A 17291-nucleotide genomic window follows, 5' to 3' on the forward strand; every position below is an offset into this window, starting at 1 on the left:
TTAGTGGTAGCTTATTTATAAAAGAATATAGAAAAATTCTAGCAAACACTAGATATGTTGTGATTGAGATCGAGACTTTATAAGAGAGAAATAACTAGTGGGGAATTATAGTAAATGGCAATGTCATGTTATTTTCTCCTTTTAAGGTTGACAATTGCAATTTCTATGCTTTATTTTTTTTAATTAAAAATAGGGATTAGAGAAAGATTGTTAGGCTAATTTGATTTTAATTAACAATGTTATTTGTTTCAAAACCTAAAGGAGGAGTGTTTGAGTAGAAAAAAGCTAAACTAGGAGGACCTTTAAGATTAAAAATAAATCAAAGAACATATCAGAAAAAAGCTCAAATCATAGAGGGTCAAAAAATAATTTAACTTACAATGTTTAATAAATGTTTTTACATATTTTTTTTTTCTTTTAGAATTTGATATTGAACAATGCAATTAAAGTTTAGTGAAAGATAAAGTATGCTAAGAGAATAAGGGGGTGAGAGTACGCAACAAAATTAAGAGTGAGAATTATGAAGCAAATAAAAATTATAAAAAAATTAATTAGAAATTTCTTGTAAGACAAAAGAGTTGTGAAATTAGTTATTGTTCAGACAAATAAATACTCGAATCGTTATACATGAAAATAAACGAATTTTTAGATTTGTTTTTGTCGTTTTATCGAGAATTTAATTTTTCGTTAAAATGATATCTTCTTTTATTAGAAATTAGACGACTTGACTAGTAGGTAAAAATCGTTTGTTAGTAGTTTGTAAGGGAATTGACAAGTTAATTTGTAAATAGTTCTATTTTTAGAAATTCTGTTAGCTGTGATTCTTTTGTATTTTTGTAAATAGGCTTGGTCCTAAAAAAGAAAAAATCAAAGCTGTCGAATAACAAGTTGACACGTGTGAAGAAAAAAATTTCATATTTCGTATTTGCTCTTCCTTCCAGCGTACGATAGCTCGGTTAATATAAACGCGGCGCTAGATATTTCTTCCTCTCTCCTCTCTCGCTCTCTCTCTCTATCGCTTTCTCTCACTACGCCCGCGGCTCTTTTTGTCTTTCTTCTAGGCACAATTGAACTGTTGGAGGGTTCCGATTTCCGATCACTCGCACCATGGAAATCGACCAGTTTGACTCGGTTGACTCTCAGGTCTCGGCCAAGAAGCTCAAACACCATGAGGTAACACTAAAAAGACCCATTTCTATGCGTACGAACTATTTTTGAGTGAATTGTTGTTGATCGATCAGCCTGTTACGGCCCCCAATGCATGTGATTGATCAAGTAAGGGGCTTAATTTTGTCGGAATTCAGGGGTTTTTGTTGGTTATTCGACTATGATTGATCGGTTAGTTCGTTCGAATTTAATAGTTTGATCGTCTTCCCTGGACTTCGTGGTTAGGTTTCCTTCGGATCATTCAATTGAACTGACTTGTATTTACTGTTTTATTAACCATATTCTTTGCAGATAGAACACTAAAATTTAGTGCATTTATTACAGTGGCGGAGCCAAGACTGGGCTTAGTGGGGGCAAATTTTTCCCCTGGTTTAATATCAAAACATATTATATGTTTAATTGGAAATTATTGAATATGAAAAAAATGAAAGATAAGAGGTTTTTCTCTCTTACCTTATAGAACTAAGTTTTTCCACACAATTGCTAAAGATGTTTTATCCTTATTCAACCGTTTTTCTTCTTTTTTCTCCTCTTCCTTCTTCCTTTTTTTTTTTCTTTGTTCAGTAACTCTTAACTAGTTAGTTGTTCACAAAGAAAAGATTTTTCTTTGTTTAATTTATGAAGAGACAACCGGGAAATTAATTTTTTAGTAGTTTTGTTTTCAATCAACTAATTGGGTTTAAAAGGAAATTGTTGGATCATTTGTCAAGCTTCAAAGGCAGCAATGAAGTAATAATGACGCTCCTTGATTATAAAAGAAAACTTAATTTTGGCTATATTTTGAAAATTATGAAACGCTCCTATTGATGTCATATACTTTTTGCAAATATTATTAAAATTACAAAATATACTTCTTTTTCGTTTCTTGGTTTCGAAAATTTTAAGATTTTACAATAATTAATATTTTTTATTACTTATACTTTTCTTTTTTTCTCAAATTGACCTAGATTTTATAGATTTAATAGGTCCAATTTTGGAAAAAAGAGAGTTGTTTTTTTATATATACCCTATATATAATTTTTTGGGGGGTGGGGGGAGGGCATTGCGCACTCTTAGATATGTGGCTCTGCCACTGTATGTACATGCATGTGCATGTCCAAAGCCTGATGATAATTATAGTAATTTTTAGTATGGAGCCATTTGCCAAGGACAGTGTGCCTGTTGGCCGTGCACATGTGTATAGATGTTTTAATTGTGGATTTTTGTTTGGTAGTGTTGCATTCTTTCCTTTTTTAGACTTTATGCTGACACAGTTCAGTAGTTTTAATTATGTTGTTGATGGTTCCACTGAATCAAGTAAGGAGTATTCTGGAAAAAAAACAAGGTTTTACATCTGACATGCTCAACTACACACATATGTTTGCTAGGTTATGGTGTATTGAACATGGTTGTCAAGTTGAGATACATATCGTGAACCAGAAGGCCTAAGTTTTCTATTGTGAATCGTATCGTATGATACAGTAATAATTTGATAAATCGTTTAAAAAATATACTATAAAAGACGATTATACCTATAACATGAAGAAAGTACTCAAAACGATAATGTTCACCCAAGTTTAACAATATTGATATCGTGTATGGCACTAACAAAAGCTATCAGGAATCCAAAATTAATCATATGTCTTATGAATAGGAAAGAGTGGAGAGTCAAGATACTGTTCATATGCTGGGCAGAGATCAGAAGTAAGCTTTCCTGGAGAGCAATAATCTTCATTAGACTGTTCATATGCTTATCATAAGCTTTCTTTTTAACCTGGCTATTTATGTATATTTTTGAACTCAGTAGCCACCAATAATTTGGTCCGGAATCTGTTATGACTGTATTCGCAGTCCTGCATGACTGTTTTAATATTAAACTGATTTGATTTTTAAACTCTAGCAGCATTTTTGAGAACTGTAACGACTGATTGCATGGACCAGGCTGCAAAATTTCGATTTTAACCTCATTTTTTTTGTATCACCTGGATCGTGTGATGCACCCAAATCGTGTCGTATCATACAATATATGCAATATGTATTGCTATACAAAGCAAAATGCAATACACTCTTCAATTTGTATCTGTGAGCATGTGTTTTGTATCGTATCATATGATATGTATTGTGTATCGTATAATACTAAGAACTATGGTATTAAATCAGAATTACCAAGGGGAAATATTCGATACAAAAAGGAGAAACATGCAATTGATGAAAATCCTTTATAAATCCAAAGAAGTTATTAATGAAGATTCTACTTTAGTGAATTAACTATATGAAAACATGGCCCAGCCTACTCAAATGAGCTCTGAATTCTTGCAGTGTCTCCAATTCTGTTCACCCAAAATAGTCTGCATCAAAAGTCTGGAGGCACTGTCATGGTTACTTTTTTTCCCTCCCCTCCTTGTACAAGTACCTTTCCTAGCTATGACAAGGTTAAGAAATGGCACAAGAACAAAAACTCTGCTGCAAGCAGGCCATGACTAGAGAGATGAAAACTTCTACAATATTAATGCTACAGCAAATAATATTTAATCAAACCATTTGCTTTGCACATAAAACAGTAATTGACCTTATCTCCTCATAATAAGATCGACATCAATATTTTCCCACGTACCATTGAGACAAAAAAGAAGAAGAGAGAAGACAAGAAAAAAGAAAAAAGAAAAAAGAAAAAAGAAAAAAATTGTCATGTGATAAAGGTAGCCGTGTAATAGCCTAATAAAAGAGGGGTGGTATTGTAATAAAAGGGGATGACAGTTACAGGGAAGAAGAATGTAGAAGAACAGTAGTTAGAAGAATGTAATTCAAATCTTGGTGCCACTCCTCAAGGAGGGGTATATAAGTCAGTAACCACAGCATTAGCGGGCATGCTTGAATACAATTGAAGTCTTATTTCCCTCTCTCTCGTGCTCTTTCTTTTGACTCTCTCTCTCTCTCTCTATATATATATATATATATATATTCTCTATCTCTCTCTTTTTGTTCATCAATTCCTGCACATTTCATTCCTGAATTGCGAGAGAATTCTTTGTCAGAATCAAGCTCTGACAATCTGGTATCAGAGCAAGTTCTTGGGCGATTGGGTTAGGCCATGGCAAATGGAATAAGGGTGAAGTAGATGGAGGTCCAGCTCCAGCAAGTGATGACGGCAGTATCGGAGATGTAGAACAAGATGGAAATGTTTGAAAATTCGATGGAAAGGAGGATCGATGGAGCGGTGAATGTGTGGCGCGAGGAGAGTAGAGCACAAACTCCTCGATTGGAGGATCAGATGAGAGAACAGAGTCAAACTCTTAGGGATCACATGCATCAGTTTATGCTGATGCTTTTGCACCAAACTCAGGTACAAATCTCACTTGAGTTTCATCCGAGGGAGCGATCTGAGCCAATCCTAAATGGCTAGGGAGGTAATTTTAGATCTGAGAGATCTGCAGAATTAGAAACAGAGCAGCTAGTGATGGAGGAAAATGTGGGAGTAAGGAGGCCGGGCGTTGCAATCAGATCAAACCAGATCGGTTTGCTTATGCCTAAGATGGAGATTCCCCTATTTGATGGCTAGAACCTAAGGTGGTGGGTTAGGCGCTGTGAGAGAGTGTTCAGCCTTTACAATGTGGCTGAACAACATAAGGTAACGATAGCAGCAACTTACCTTAACGACGTGGGAGATGCATGGTATCAAGGCTGGATGGGGGTGAAGGAGTGGTGCACATGGGAAGATTTCGTGGAAGGCCTATGTGGGAGATTTGGGGAGAAAGGAATGTTAAGACGTTGTGGAAGAATTTAATAAGCTTAGGTACGGGGGATCTGTACAAGCTTATCAGCAGAGGTTTGAGGAGTTGAAGGCCTTCATGCTGATCTCCAATCCTACTCTCATAGAGGGATACTTTGTATCAAGCTTCATCAGCGACTTGAACGAGGATATCCGTCCCACCGTTAAGATGTTCCATCCAAAAACAGTACAACAGGCCATTGAATGTGCCAAGTTGTAGGAGTTAATGGTAGAAGCATTAACGAAGAAGCAAAAGGGAGTGAACAAGGGATGGCAGGCGATGCCCCCACAACAAAGCAACTTGGGGTGGAATAAGGAGGGCGGAACATGGGGACATAGTAGCAAGGGGTTAACCCTTCCTACTCCTTCTCAGTCATTCGGGGGAAATTTGAGGGAGCATAGGAGGTTGGCAGGACTTTGCTTTAGATGTGGGAACAAGTACACCCTAGGCCATCAGTGCAAATGCCAACTACTGCTACTAGAAGGACCTGAAGAAGAGGAGGAAGAGGTTGAAGAAGCAAATAATCAAGGGAAAGAAGAAGAGGATGAGAAAATGGAGATTTCTCTCCATGCTTTGAGGGGAGTGTCCACTAGCAAGATCATAAAAGTGGATGGGAAAGCCCATGAGAACAACTTGTTAATACTTATTGACAGTGGAAACACACATAGCTTCCTCGATAAGGGTGTAGCTAAGAGGCTTCATTGTAGCCTAACGGGGACTCAACCGTTGTCAGTTACTATCGTTGATGGGCAGAAAGTAATTTGCAAGTCAGCATGCATGGGGCTTTGTTGACAAATGCAGGGGGAAGTTTTTGAGGCTGACTTAAGACTCCTCAAGTTGGGGGGTTGTGACATGGTCTTGGGCGCGGACTGGATGAGAGAAGTAAGTCCCATTTGCTTTGATTTTAATAAGATGGAAGTTACATTTTGAAAAAGGGGGAAAAAGAATGACTATTACAAGCAGTGCGGAGGTAGGCACTTGCAAGCTTATCTCGGGAAAGAAGTTACATAAACTATTCAAAAATAAGTGGACAGAGGTGGCTCAACTGTTCTCTATACAAGCAGTTAAACAGAAGGAGAAGGAACCAGACGATGGTGGGAAGCTGATGTTGGATTCAAAGAGCTATGACTCAACCCCCTAGGAGGTAAACCAATTGGACTTACTTGATGCACTCTTAGTTGAATTTAGGGATTTGTTTGAGGGGCCTAAGGCTCTGCCACCCCCTAAACCCTTGGACCATACTATAATCTTTAAACCCAATTCTAAACTTGTTAACATCTGTTCTTATTGGTATCCCCCAAAACAAAAGGCTGAGATTGAACGCATGATAAAAGAAATGCTACACTGGTTAGTTATCAGACCTAGCATCAGCCCATATGCCTCTCCTTTACTCTTAGTCAAAAAGAAAGACGACAGTTGGCAGTTTTGTATTGACTTTTGCCAACTCAATTCCCTTACCATCAATAACAAGATTCCTATTCCAATCATCGAGGACCTATTAGATGAGCTACATGAGGCAAAAGTTTTCTTTAAACTTGACTTTCATTTAGGATATCATCAAATCCGTACGCACCCCCAAGATATCCATAAAACAGCCTTTAGAACTCACCAAAGGCACTATGAATTCTTGGTAATGCTCTTTGGTCTGACTAACGCACTCGCAACCTTTCAAGTCCTCATGAATCAGATATTTGAGCCATAGTTACCTAATACGCCCCCCCCCCCTCGGGGGAACCGCGTTCCAGTACACGCGCACTAGAACGCTGTGCGTTTGCGTCTTGGAATGCTTGGGGACGCGTCCCAGTTCCTCTGTAATAAAGACCCAGATCTTTGATGCCGTCTTCTTCCTCTTTGCAGTGATGTTGTCTTCTTTCCTTCTCTCTGCAACAGTTCATGGTCTTTGTCAAGAACTAGAAGGTGAAGCAATGACGGCCTACACTCACGCTCGCCATTAACCCTTCCTTAGACCCTCTCTTGCTCAAGCGCCTACTGCCCACCCCCTCCTGCCCTTCTCCCTCTCTCGCTTCGCTCGTTGCTGGTTGTTGTCTTTTGCTCTCATTCGTTTCGGCCTCCGTGCCTTTGCCAAACAACTCGGACCGTCAGTGAGGTTGCTGACTCGCTCGCCTCGCTCTTCCTTGCTGCCTTTCTCTAGCTCCGTCGCTCATTGGCGCCGCCTCGCCCTCGCCGGCTTGCCCCCCTGGCCTCTTTACCCTTGGTCGTCGCTCGCCCTCGCCGGTCGTCGGCTCTCCCCTTGGTCTCTTGCTTGCTTCCTTTCTCGCTTCGTCGCATCAGCTGGTGGAGACTTCAAGTTGCATTAACTGGTGGAGAGAATAAGTGGGTCTGCAAAAAGGCATAGCCTAGCCTCTTTCGTGAGTTGTGATTTCCTTTTTTTAGGTTAAAGCTTTTTATTGGGACTCCACATCCCATTCTATTTTTTTAAATTTTATGATTTTATAATTATTATATTAATATTTATTTATTTGATATTTTTATCATTATCAAGATTCAAGACTTTGTTCATGAATCTTATTGATCTTGTTTGATGTTTTCATTGTTTTCAATCTTAAACTCCTAAGTCCTAATCCCAATTCCTAAGTAAGTTTCATCATTTCTCTATCTTAAGAATTTTGATCATTTGTATTAGTTTCTATTTCCTAATTTATATAGTAAATTTTTTTTTTTCAAAAATTTATATATTTCATAGCTGTTCCACTTTGACGCACCAAAGTGTACTATGAACGGAAATGGCGAACTGAAGAAGCCTACCCCCACGTATTGCGCCCCGAGAAAAGTGGCGTACCACGTTCCCGTACTGCCTTCTGCGTACCGAGCGTTCCGCGAACCAGGTAACTATGATTTGAGCCTTACCTACAACACTTCATTTTGGTCTTTTTCGATGATATCCTAATTTACGGCCCTAATTTTTCCACACACCTAGAGCACTTAAAGACAACTCTACAAATCCTCAGGTTCAATAAGTTGTTCATCAAGAAGTCCAAATGTGCATTTGCACCAACCCAGGTGGAATACCTTGGCCATGTTATATCAGAAGATGGAGTGAGCACGGACCCTCAGAAGGTAGCAGCAATGACTGCTTGGCCAAGGCCGATGAACGTGAAGGCCCTAAGGGGATTCTTGGGCCTTACAGGTTATTACTGAAGGTTTGTTAAAAATTATAGTATCATCAGCAAGCCTTTAATCGAATTGCTGAAGAATGAGGGATTCCTTTGGGGTGAGGAGGCTGAAACAGCCTTTGATAGGCTAAAGAGGGCCGTGAGTGAGGTTCCCACAATGAGCCTCCCGAATTTCAATCAGCCTTTTGTATTAGAGACCGATGCTAGCAATTATGGGGTTGGGGCAGTGTTGGCACAAGGGGGCAGACCACTTGCCTTCATCAGTCAGGCTTTATCACCAAAGCACTTGGGCCTCAGTGTGTGCGAGGAAGAACTACTGGTTGTCCTACTAGCAGTAGAGAAGTAGAGGCATTATTTGGAGGGGAGTAAAGTCATTATCAAAACAAACCATGAAAGTTTAAAGTTCCTCTTGTAGCAAAAACTCCATACACACCTCCAGAGGAAAGGTATGCCTAAATTAATGGGTCTTGACTATGTTATCCAATACAGGAAAGGACATGATAACAAGGTAGCAGACGCCCTCTCCTGATGCATGGAAGAAGGAACCTCGGTGACAATGACTTCCGTTATACTTGAGTGGTATCTAGAAGTGGCATCTGGTTATGGGAAGGAAGACTGGACCAAAGAGCTTATGGAGCAATTGACCCTAGATCCAACTAGCAGACTAGGCTATTCATTAAGGAATGAACTACTAAGGTACAAAGAAAAATTAGTGATTGGAAATGATGAGTTACTAAGGAGGAAGATCATGACAGTCCTACATGACTCTTTAGTTGGAGGCCACTCAGGGGTCCGGAATACTTACAACAGAACCCATCAATTATTCTATTGGCCTGGATTAAAGAAGGCGGTGCAAGAATATGTGAAGGGCCGTGACATTTGCAGCCGGTGTAAGCATGAGAATATTCACCCCCCAGGACTGCTAGAACCGTTGCTTATTCTAGAGTAGGCTTGATCAAGCATAAGCATGGACTTTGTGGAAGGATTGCCCAAGTCGGAGGGCAAGGATTACATATTGGTAGTCGTGGACAGACTTACAAAGTACGCTCATTTTTTGAGCCTAGCACATCTCTTCACTGTCTAAGAGATTGCAAGGGTGTTTCTGGACCAAGTGGGGAAGCTACATGGGTTGCCCCAGGTCATTGTGTCGGATCGAGATAAAGTCTTCACAAGCCTACTTTGGAGGGAGCTAATGAAGTCGTTGGGCACACAACTCCATATGTCGTCTGCCTACCACTCGGAAACGGATGGGCAGACAAAACAAGTCAACCAATGTCTTGAAACTTACCTTAGGAATGTGTGCTTAGTGCATTCGACAGGGTGGCACAAATGGCTACTGTTAGCACAATGTTGGCACAACACCAACCACCATACTGCCCTAAAGGTGACCCCTTTTGAGGCACTATTTGGGTATAAACCACCCCTGTTACCCATTAGCGGAGGTCCTAATTTGGTGGCCACAGTTGATGACTATTTGGCTTAGAGGCAGCAAGTAATGCAGACTTTAAAGAAGGAATTGGCAAGTGCCCAAAATAGGATGAAACTGTATGCGGATAAGAAGAGGAGCGAATGATCTTTCTTAGTTGGGGATAAGGTATATTTGAAGCTGAGGTTGTCATAGTTGTGCTATGACAACTTCAACTCTCCCAACTCGGTGTGAATTAGAGGAAGTTGCTAGAGAACCGTAGAAATAAAGAAGACGAGATTGGAAGAGAGAAAGTAAGGGAGGAAGAGAGAAAATAGAGAGAATAGGAATTTGATTTGGATTAAATTCTTCGATACTGTTATAGGAGGCTGCCATAGTTTATATATTAAACTCGTTGGTGCTGCCACAACAGATCACCTCTCCTCTAACAGACTATTTTGTCCTATTCTAGCCCCCCCTTTACACCTGGTACAACTGTCTAACAAACTACCAGCTGGAAATATAAAAGCTAAAGTTAATAGCAGTAAGGAAAACAGCTAAATCTACTCAAACTCCACTCCAAGGCAGTGACTAAACTCAGTCCTAAGTTCTATGGCCCTTATGAAGTGTTGGCTTGGGTGGATAAAGCGGCGTATAAACTACAATTACCGGAAGAGTCTTCCATCCACCCAATTTTTCGCGTATCCCTTCTCAAACCATCTCCAGGCGATAATCCGGTGAGTGCTACCCTACCCTCGATAGTCCCAGAGGTCCAATAGGTGGTTGAACCTATCGCTATTGTGGGCAAGAGAGTAATCTACAAACAAAAACTACCCATTACCCAATGCTTGTGCACTGGTCTACACTACATCCGGAGAACAACACATGGGAGTACTTACTAGACTTACTCTAGCAGTTCCCAAAGGCAGTAGGATTGCTTAACTCTTCTTGAGGACAAGAAGAATTCCAAGGGGAGGGGAATTGTCATGTGATCAAGGTAGCTGCGTAATAGCCTAATAAAAGAGGGGGTGGTATTGTAATAAAAGGGGATGGCAGTTACAGGGAAGAAGAATGTAATTTAAATCTTGGCGCCACTCCTCAAGGAGGGGTATATAAGCCAGCAACCGCAACATTAGCTGGCATGCTTGAATACAATTGAAGTCTTATTTCCCTCTCTCTCATGCTCTCTCTTCCAACTCTCTCTCTCTATATTCTCTATCTCTCTCTTTCTGTTCATCAATTCCTGCGCAATTCATTCTTAAATTGCAAGAGAATTCTCAGTCAGAATCGAGCTTTGACAAAAATAAAGTCCATAACAGAAGGAGCATTGGATGGCCAATCTCTTCTTCCTAGGGAAAGCACTTTAACCATGGTCAACCAAGGCCTTAGGGAATGATTATGCCTCAAAATAACCTGAGGCATGTTGATCCCATGACATGCCATCATTACCCCCTTGAGAAAGTGGTTAAGGAGTGCCATCTGTTTTGTAATTTCCAAACTTTTCATTCATTTAGAATTTTTTTGTAGCATTGGTAAGGTTGCTTCATTGTGATTGGGAGGTCATGGGTTCAAGTTGTAAAAAAGCTCTCTTTGCAAAGTAACTGTAAGTTTGAGTACAAAAATGAACCTCCCTAATCCTGACAAAGTGAGGAGCCTTGTGCACTAAGAATGCCCTATATGGCTCATACCCTGTTAGAAGGGACATGACTATAATAGTATTGCCTTCTATCTTGCACTACATGAAGCAAAGCTAGAAAACACTACTACAATCTTAGATGCCACATGATGGAAGATTCCAAAATCCCATCTATCACCTCCCATAACTTCATAGTGAATGAACTTTCAAGAATCATCCAACATGAAATGGGGTATTTTTTAAATGTTGGGTAACTCAAATATCATATCAGATGGGAGTTAATTTTCAAGTAAACCAAATTCAGGAAGGAATGGGAAATTAATTCCATGTAAGAATTGAAAAACTCAAAAGGGTTGTTTCCTATAAATGGGCTTCTTAGAATAGGTTTTTGTGTACACATTTCAGTAGCTAGGGTTCTTTGAGAGTTGCTAGAGGTAGCATGAATTAGAAAGTTAATAGTTTTCCCATTCAAAAGCTGTAATTTTGTTGATTAGTTGACTCTCTCTCTCTCTCTTGCAAATGTGTTATCTTCACCAGTTCTTTCGTATTATGTTACTGCTCAAGATTAGCTATGATTTCTTGATTCAAATATGAACAAGTCCTCTCCCCTGTTACGTGTAATCATGAATTATGATATTGGTGTTGGACCTTATCATTTGTGATCTGATAATTACTTCTATCTATTTACTGCTTGTTAATAACTTTTTTCACTCATCTTTCTACCCAATATGGCACAGGAGAGGTGCTTTTGAGCCCCTGATTTGAGTTCCACAAGTAGCATAGTTATTATAAAAATGACAAAAAAGAAAATATGTTAGCCCACATGCGTACATACACATACACACCCCACTCATAACCATTAAGTATTAACATAATTCTACTGATTTATATATCCCCCTATCCAATGTTGGTTTCACCATGGTTTCTAAATTATTTATTATAGATGCCTCTATTTAATGCCAGTCATGCCATTATGTGCTTTTTGATTAAACACTAATGGGTCTCTCTTCAGGGTGATGTGGCCAAGGATTCTGGGAAGGGTACTGTTATTGTAGGATCAACATCTGGATCTGTTACTTCAGAGAATCTCAATGATTTTGAGAAGTCAAGTGTCATGTTGGGAACATCTGGATCTATTAATTCAGACAATCTCAATGGTTCCAATTCAGATATGTCATATCATAATGATAATGATGCTGATGAGGCAGTAGATAATGATGATGACAATGTTTCTGATTATGATGACAATGATGATTTTATGTATGATGACGATGATGATGAGTATCTGCGTATGCAATCCCAGTTTGATCATGTGGATTTGCCTCCTGGGGTAGAGGCATCGGTTTCTTGGCTAAAAGGTCCTGTTCCAAGTGCAAATTGTGCTGCTTCTACTGGCCCCTCAATCAAGAATGACATTGTGACCCAGCCAGAAGGAGCAGGGATACCTTCCTTAAAAATTTACCTTTCAGCCAATAGCGAAATTGCAGATCCTGGCTCAAGCAGTTCAACAGTTCTTGCAGAGCCAAGTTCTGTGAAAGAGCAAGAAGTAAAGGATGATGAAGTTATAAGAAAATTTCAACATTTTAAACAGTTTGATACTGTTGATGATTTTTCAGATCATCACTTCAACCGTTTGGGTTTTTCAGGGCAGCAGGTAAATATAGTCACATAACCAGCATGTCATGTTTTACCTTCCTTTGTGTTCATGGATGTGGATTTGTGAATTCCATGTTCTCTTTTCATTGGTAGCCACCAAAGACTTGGACAAAAAGAATTCAGGAAGAATGGAAGATCCTGGAAAAGGACTTACCAGGTGAGTTCTGATTGTGTTCATTCTGTTATATGGTGTATGACACAGAATAGAATATATTTGAACATATGGAGATAAACCTCACTGTTCAAGATTCTTTGTTTATAGTGGCCTGAATATGTGGTTGATAACATTTCAACCATCTCATGCAACTTTGAAAGAAAGGTTCAGTACGGGGGTTTATTTGGAATAGCTATTTTTTTTTTCTTCTTCATCTCTAGGTATTTTTTATTTTACCCACCTTCCTTACTCGGTGTTTTTCCTTTACAAGATACAATATACGTCAGAGTTTATGAAACAAGGGTGGATCTTCTGAGGTCTGTCATTATAGGGCCAGCTGGCACTCCTTACCATGATGGTCTGTTTGTGTTTGATGTTCTTTTCCCTCCTACCTATCCTGATATACCCCCGGTATGTTCTTGGAAATAATATCTTTGTTTTGATTATCATTTTTAAAATTTTCCATAGTGAATAATAGACTGCGTCTCTCATAGATGGTGTACTACTATTCTGGTGGGCTTCGGTTAAATCCAAATTTGTATGATTGTGGGAAAGTCTGCCTTAGCCTTCTGAACACATGGAGTGGTGACAAGAATGAGATGTGGATGCCAAAGACATCAACTATGCTACAAGTCCTTGTCTCTATACAAGCTTTGATACTAAATCCAAAGCCTTTTTTTAATGAGCCTGGTTATGCTAATATGTATACTGGGCCAGAGGGAGAGTGGAGATCAAAAGCATACAATGAAGAGGTTTTTATTCTATCTTTGAAGACAATGATGTATACACTGAGGAGGCCCCCGAAGGTATGTTTCTTTTCATGTCGTTGGCAATCTCCCGTGCATTTATGTCATGATGGGTTCTTATTTTTCTTGAGGTAAAACTTAATTTTAATTTTTATAGATTTTATATTTAGATGATATTGAATGAATGAATTATTAGGATTGTGAATTGATAAAGCCAAGTTGGGTTCTTATCTAAGAAATACCAATATGGACGTGTGTACAGAAACAGATAAGGATACAGACACACAACACATATATTTAGAAAAGCAAGGATATGGATATAAGAGAAAGTATGTAAATTATATATATATATATATATATACTTTTTATCAATAATATTGGAAATATTGAAAAGCACCACTAATCCTAACATGAAGATACTATTCTTTTTCATTTCGACAATATACAAAACTATTGAGAAAATGACACCGAACCAACAAAAATACTATAAAATCCATAATTATGATATAACAACAACGACGATCACAAGTCTTAATCCTATTAGGTGGATTGGTTACATGAATTCTAGACATCTAGCGTCTAGAATTCATGATGTTTGATCTAATAAGTTTTATGTTAACCGTTGGCTCCCTAATGCAACCATCCTCTATTTAACTAGGTTTAGGACCAGTTGTACATAAGAGGAACACCTTCAACATTGCAACCTTTGAGGAGATTACTCAATCCACACGTGAAGTTAAAATCCAAAATAATGATAACATAAACATTATTTCATGTGCTAGAAAAAGAAAAATGTAGCTATCTTCTTGGAGTTATAATTAGATTCAGTAGTGTTTTTTAATCTTTAGCCAAAAACTAATTTGTAGGCTTTACTTCAAAAGAGCAAGTTAGTTTTACCAATACTTTTGACTTGTAAGAAAAAGCAACATGTGGTGACCATATTAAAGTACTTCTCACGTGAATGGTGGAATCTTGATTGGCTTTCATCTATATGGAATTTACAATTGCTTCAGATTTGGTGAACATATTTTGCAGCCATACTTGTTTGTTTCTTTCAGGGAGGTTTTCTGAATCTTCTTTTTCAGTTGTTGATTTTAAAATGTATTTTAGGCCAGAACTTGAGTAGCATACACCTTGTGCACAGAAGTTACGTTCTTTTTGGCCTTTTAATGCACACACTAATCAAACAAAAGAAGAAGTTAATTTATTCCCTAGCTATTTGTGTAACTTTAAGAAGGCTTTGATGTTGTATGTTGAGGGCACTGTTTTGAAGTGTTTCTTCTTCTGCGTGTGTACATGCAAGTGTATTGGGTGATGTGCAATGAAGATTGACTTCAGGTCACTGTTAAAGTGTTGCTTGCATTTAATTAGAAGGATTTGTGAGAATATATTGTGATCACAGGAAATTATCTGGAATCCTTTTTCTTTTTAAACTTGAATTAGGGAGAAACAGTTTAGGATCCAAAGGTTATAAATGAAGTAAAAAACTGAGTATATGGTACGTTCAATAAAAATAGTAGTGTGGCTGATGTTATTGTGAGACTTGGAGATTAATTTATCCTAAAAAAAAGATTACATCGATATCCTAGATTAAGGCAGGATGGTTATAGTGGAGAAGCATGCCTAGCATTTTATGTGATCATAAAATCCCTTTAAAGGTAAAAGAGAACTTCTGTCAGATGATTATAAGATTATTTTTTGTTGTATGGCTTGAAATATTGGGCAGTTAATGTCAACATGTATAACATATAAGCATACCTGAAATGAAGACTATTATGGTGGATGTGTGGTCATACAAGAAGAGAGAAATTAAGGAACTAAATTATACATAATAATTAATAAGGTTGAGGTGGCACTTGTTAAAGATAAGATGCAGGAGTGATGACTAAAGTGGTTTAGGCATGTGAGAAAAAGACAGATGGATGCACTTGTGACTTTGTGAGGTAAGTGGAAGTGGAACGGATGGAGGAAATTTGAAGCAAAAGAGAATGAAATAGAATATATTAATATAATGTCCTTATAGAGGAAGTGGCCATAGATGGAGAGGTCTAGAATTAATGTAGCCATCCCACATAGTGGGATTATGTTTGTGATTGTTGTTGTTAATGGGCTGCTGTGAGTGCATTCAACTCTTTGTCATGCTTTATTTAATTTGAGTGGCTAAGTTGATGGCAACATATTTTGTTATGTTCATGGATAATTTTTCTTTCTAGATTGTCTCTTCTCTCTCTCTCTCTTGCGTGTGCGCGCGCACGTGCACACACACGCACGCACAACTTCACATTTGATCCATTTGTTCTTTTGTTGCAGCATTTTGAGGACCTTGTTGCTGGTCATTTTCGCTTTCGTGCCCTTGACATTCTGTCTGCGTGTAAAGCTTATATAGAAGGTGCTGAAGTAGGGTCTGTGGTTGAAGGAAGAGCCCAGGATCCTCCTGCCCAGGTGGATACGGGCAAGACTGCTGAATTCAAGGCAACTGTTGCTAAAATGATGAATAGTCTAGTTTCATACTTCTCCAAAAATGGCTCATCAGGCTGTGAGCAGTTCCTCCCCCAACGGTGATAGCTGCAGAGACTGATCTTGGGGCTAACTTTAAGCAGCTTAGTGCTTTTAATTACATTTCCATGGTTTAGTTTTTGATGACATTGCACAGTCTATCGGTATAGAAGAACTTCTCTGGGTTCCGAAAAGGTGTAGATAAAGTGGTGCATTTAACTATTTATCCGTGCAAACCGAGATCCTTGTCAAAATCGTAATTGCATATCTAATCGTAATCAATCAGGCTTTCTTGTTAGCATCCATTCATGCCTGTTATATGTCATTGTTCTGCTTTTTATTCTTTTTGTTTTAGGTTTTTACATGAATCAATCAGGTTTCTTGTTAGTGTGCATCCATCCAGGCAAGCGTACAAAATTGTGGGGCTTTGCCCTTACTTAGGTCGAACCCTGGTTGCGGATGATGCTAAGTAGAGTTTCTTATCATCCGGGCAACTCACGAGGACCCATACTTGGGTTTTTGAACTTTGATGTGAATTTTTCACATCAAACACAAGGTTTTATCCCTCGTCATTACTGTCGCATATCTTGGATTTGGTGCCTGGTGAAACTAGCTTGGAACCAGTTTAGATCATCAGAAAATGCTACATGAATAATTTGGGTGACAATTTTGCTCTAATTACAAATTTACTCTGATTCAATTACAAATCTACCCTCAAATTGAATACCCCCAATTTGCTACTTATTTTCTCATGCTTCTCCCCCTCTCTCTCTGTTTGTTCTTGTCGGCGCAGTCGTCATTTGCTGTCGTTGAAGCTGTCGCCATCAATGCTTCTAGTCGCCATTCTAGCTGCTGTTGACGCCTCTCTCTCTCTTCTCAATCTCGTCGACATTGTTATCGATGCAGCTACCCCTGTCGTCGTTTGCTGCTATTGAAGCTGTCGCCATCAATGCTTCTGGTTGTCGTTTGTCTTTGTTGTAGCCTCCATCATCATCTGCCTCTGCCGTTTCAATCGCCGCCAATGCCTCCCCTTTCTCTCTCTCTTTTTGGGTCTTTTGTTCTCGCTCGCCGTTTCTCTCTTATCATCGTTCGCTGTTCGCCTCTTTTAAAACCACCATCTCCTTATCTTTCTCTCTGAGTCTTCTATT

At 38.8% G+C, this 17291-nt stretch overlaps 1 protein-coding gene across 1 annotated transcript; it reads left to right on the forward strand.

The window, feature by feature from the left end:
- Nucleotides 1-989: 989 nt before the first annotated feature.
- LOC127792171 (putative ubiquitin-conjugating enzyme E2 38) lies at nt 990-16448 on the forward strand. The gene is made up of 6 exons (XM_052322566.1): nt 990-1173; nt 12104-12745; nt 12841-12904; nt 13173-13312; nt 13396-13707; nt 15958-16448. The coding sequence occupies exons 1-6, from the start codon at nt 1108-1110 to the stop codon at nt 16207-16209; spliced, it is 1476 nt and encodes a 491-aa protein (XP_052178526.1). The 5' UTR covers nt 990-1107; the 3' UTR covers nt 16210-16448.
- Nucleotides 16449-17291: the final 843 nt, after the last annotated feature.

This window comes from Diospyros lotus, chromosome 15, assembly GCF_014633365.1.
Source record: "Diospyros lotus cultivar Yz01 chromosome 15, ASM1463336v1, whole genome shotgun sequence".
NCBI lineage: Eukaryota > Viridiplantae > Streptophyta > Magnoliopsida > Ericales > Ebenaceae > Diospyros > Diospyros lotus.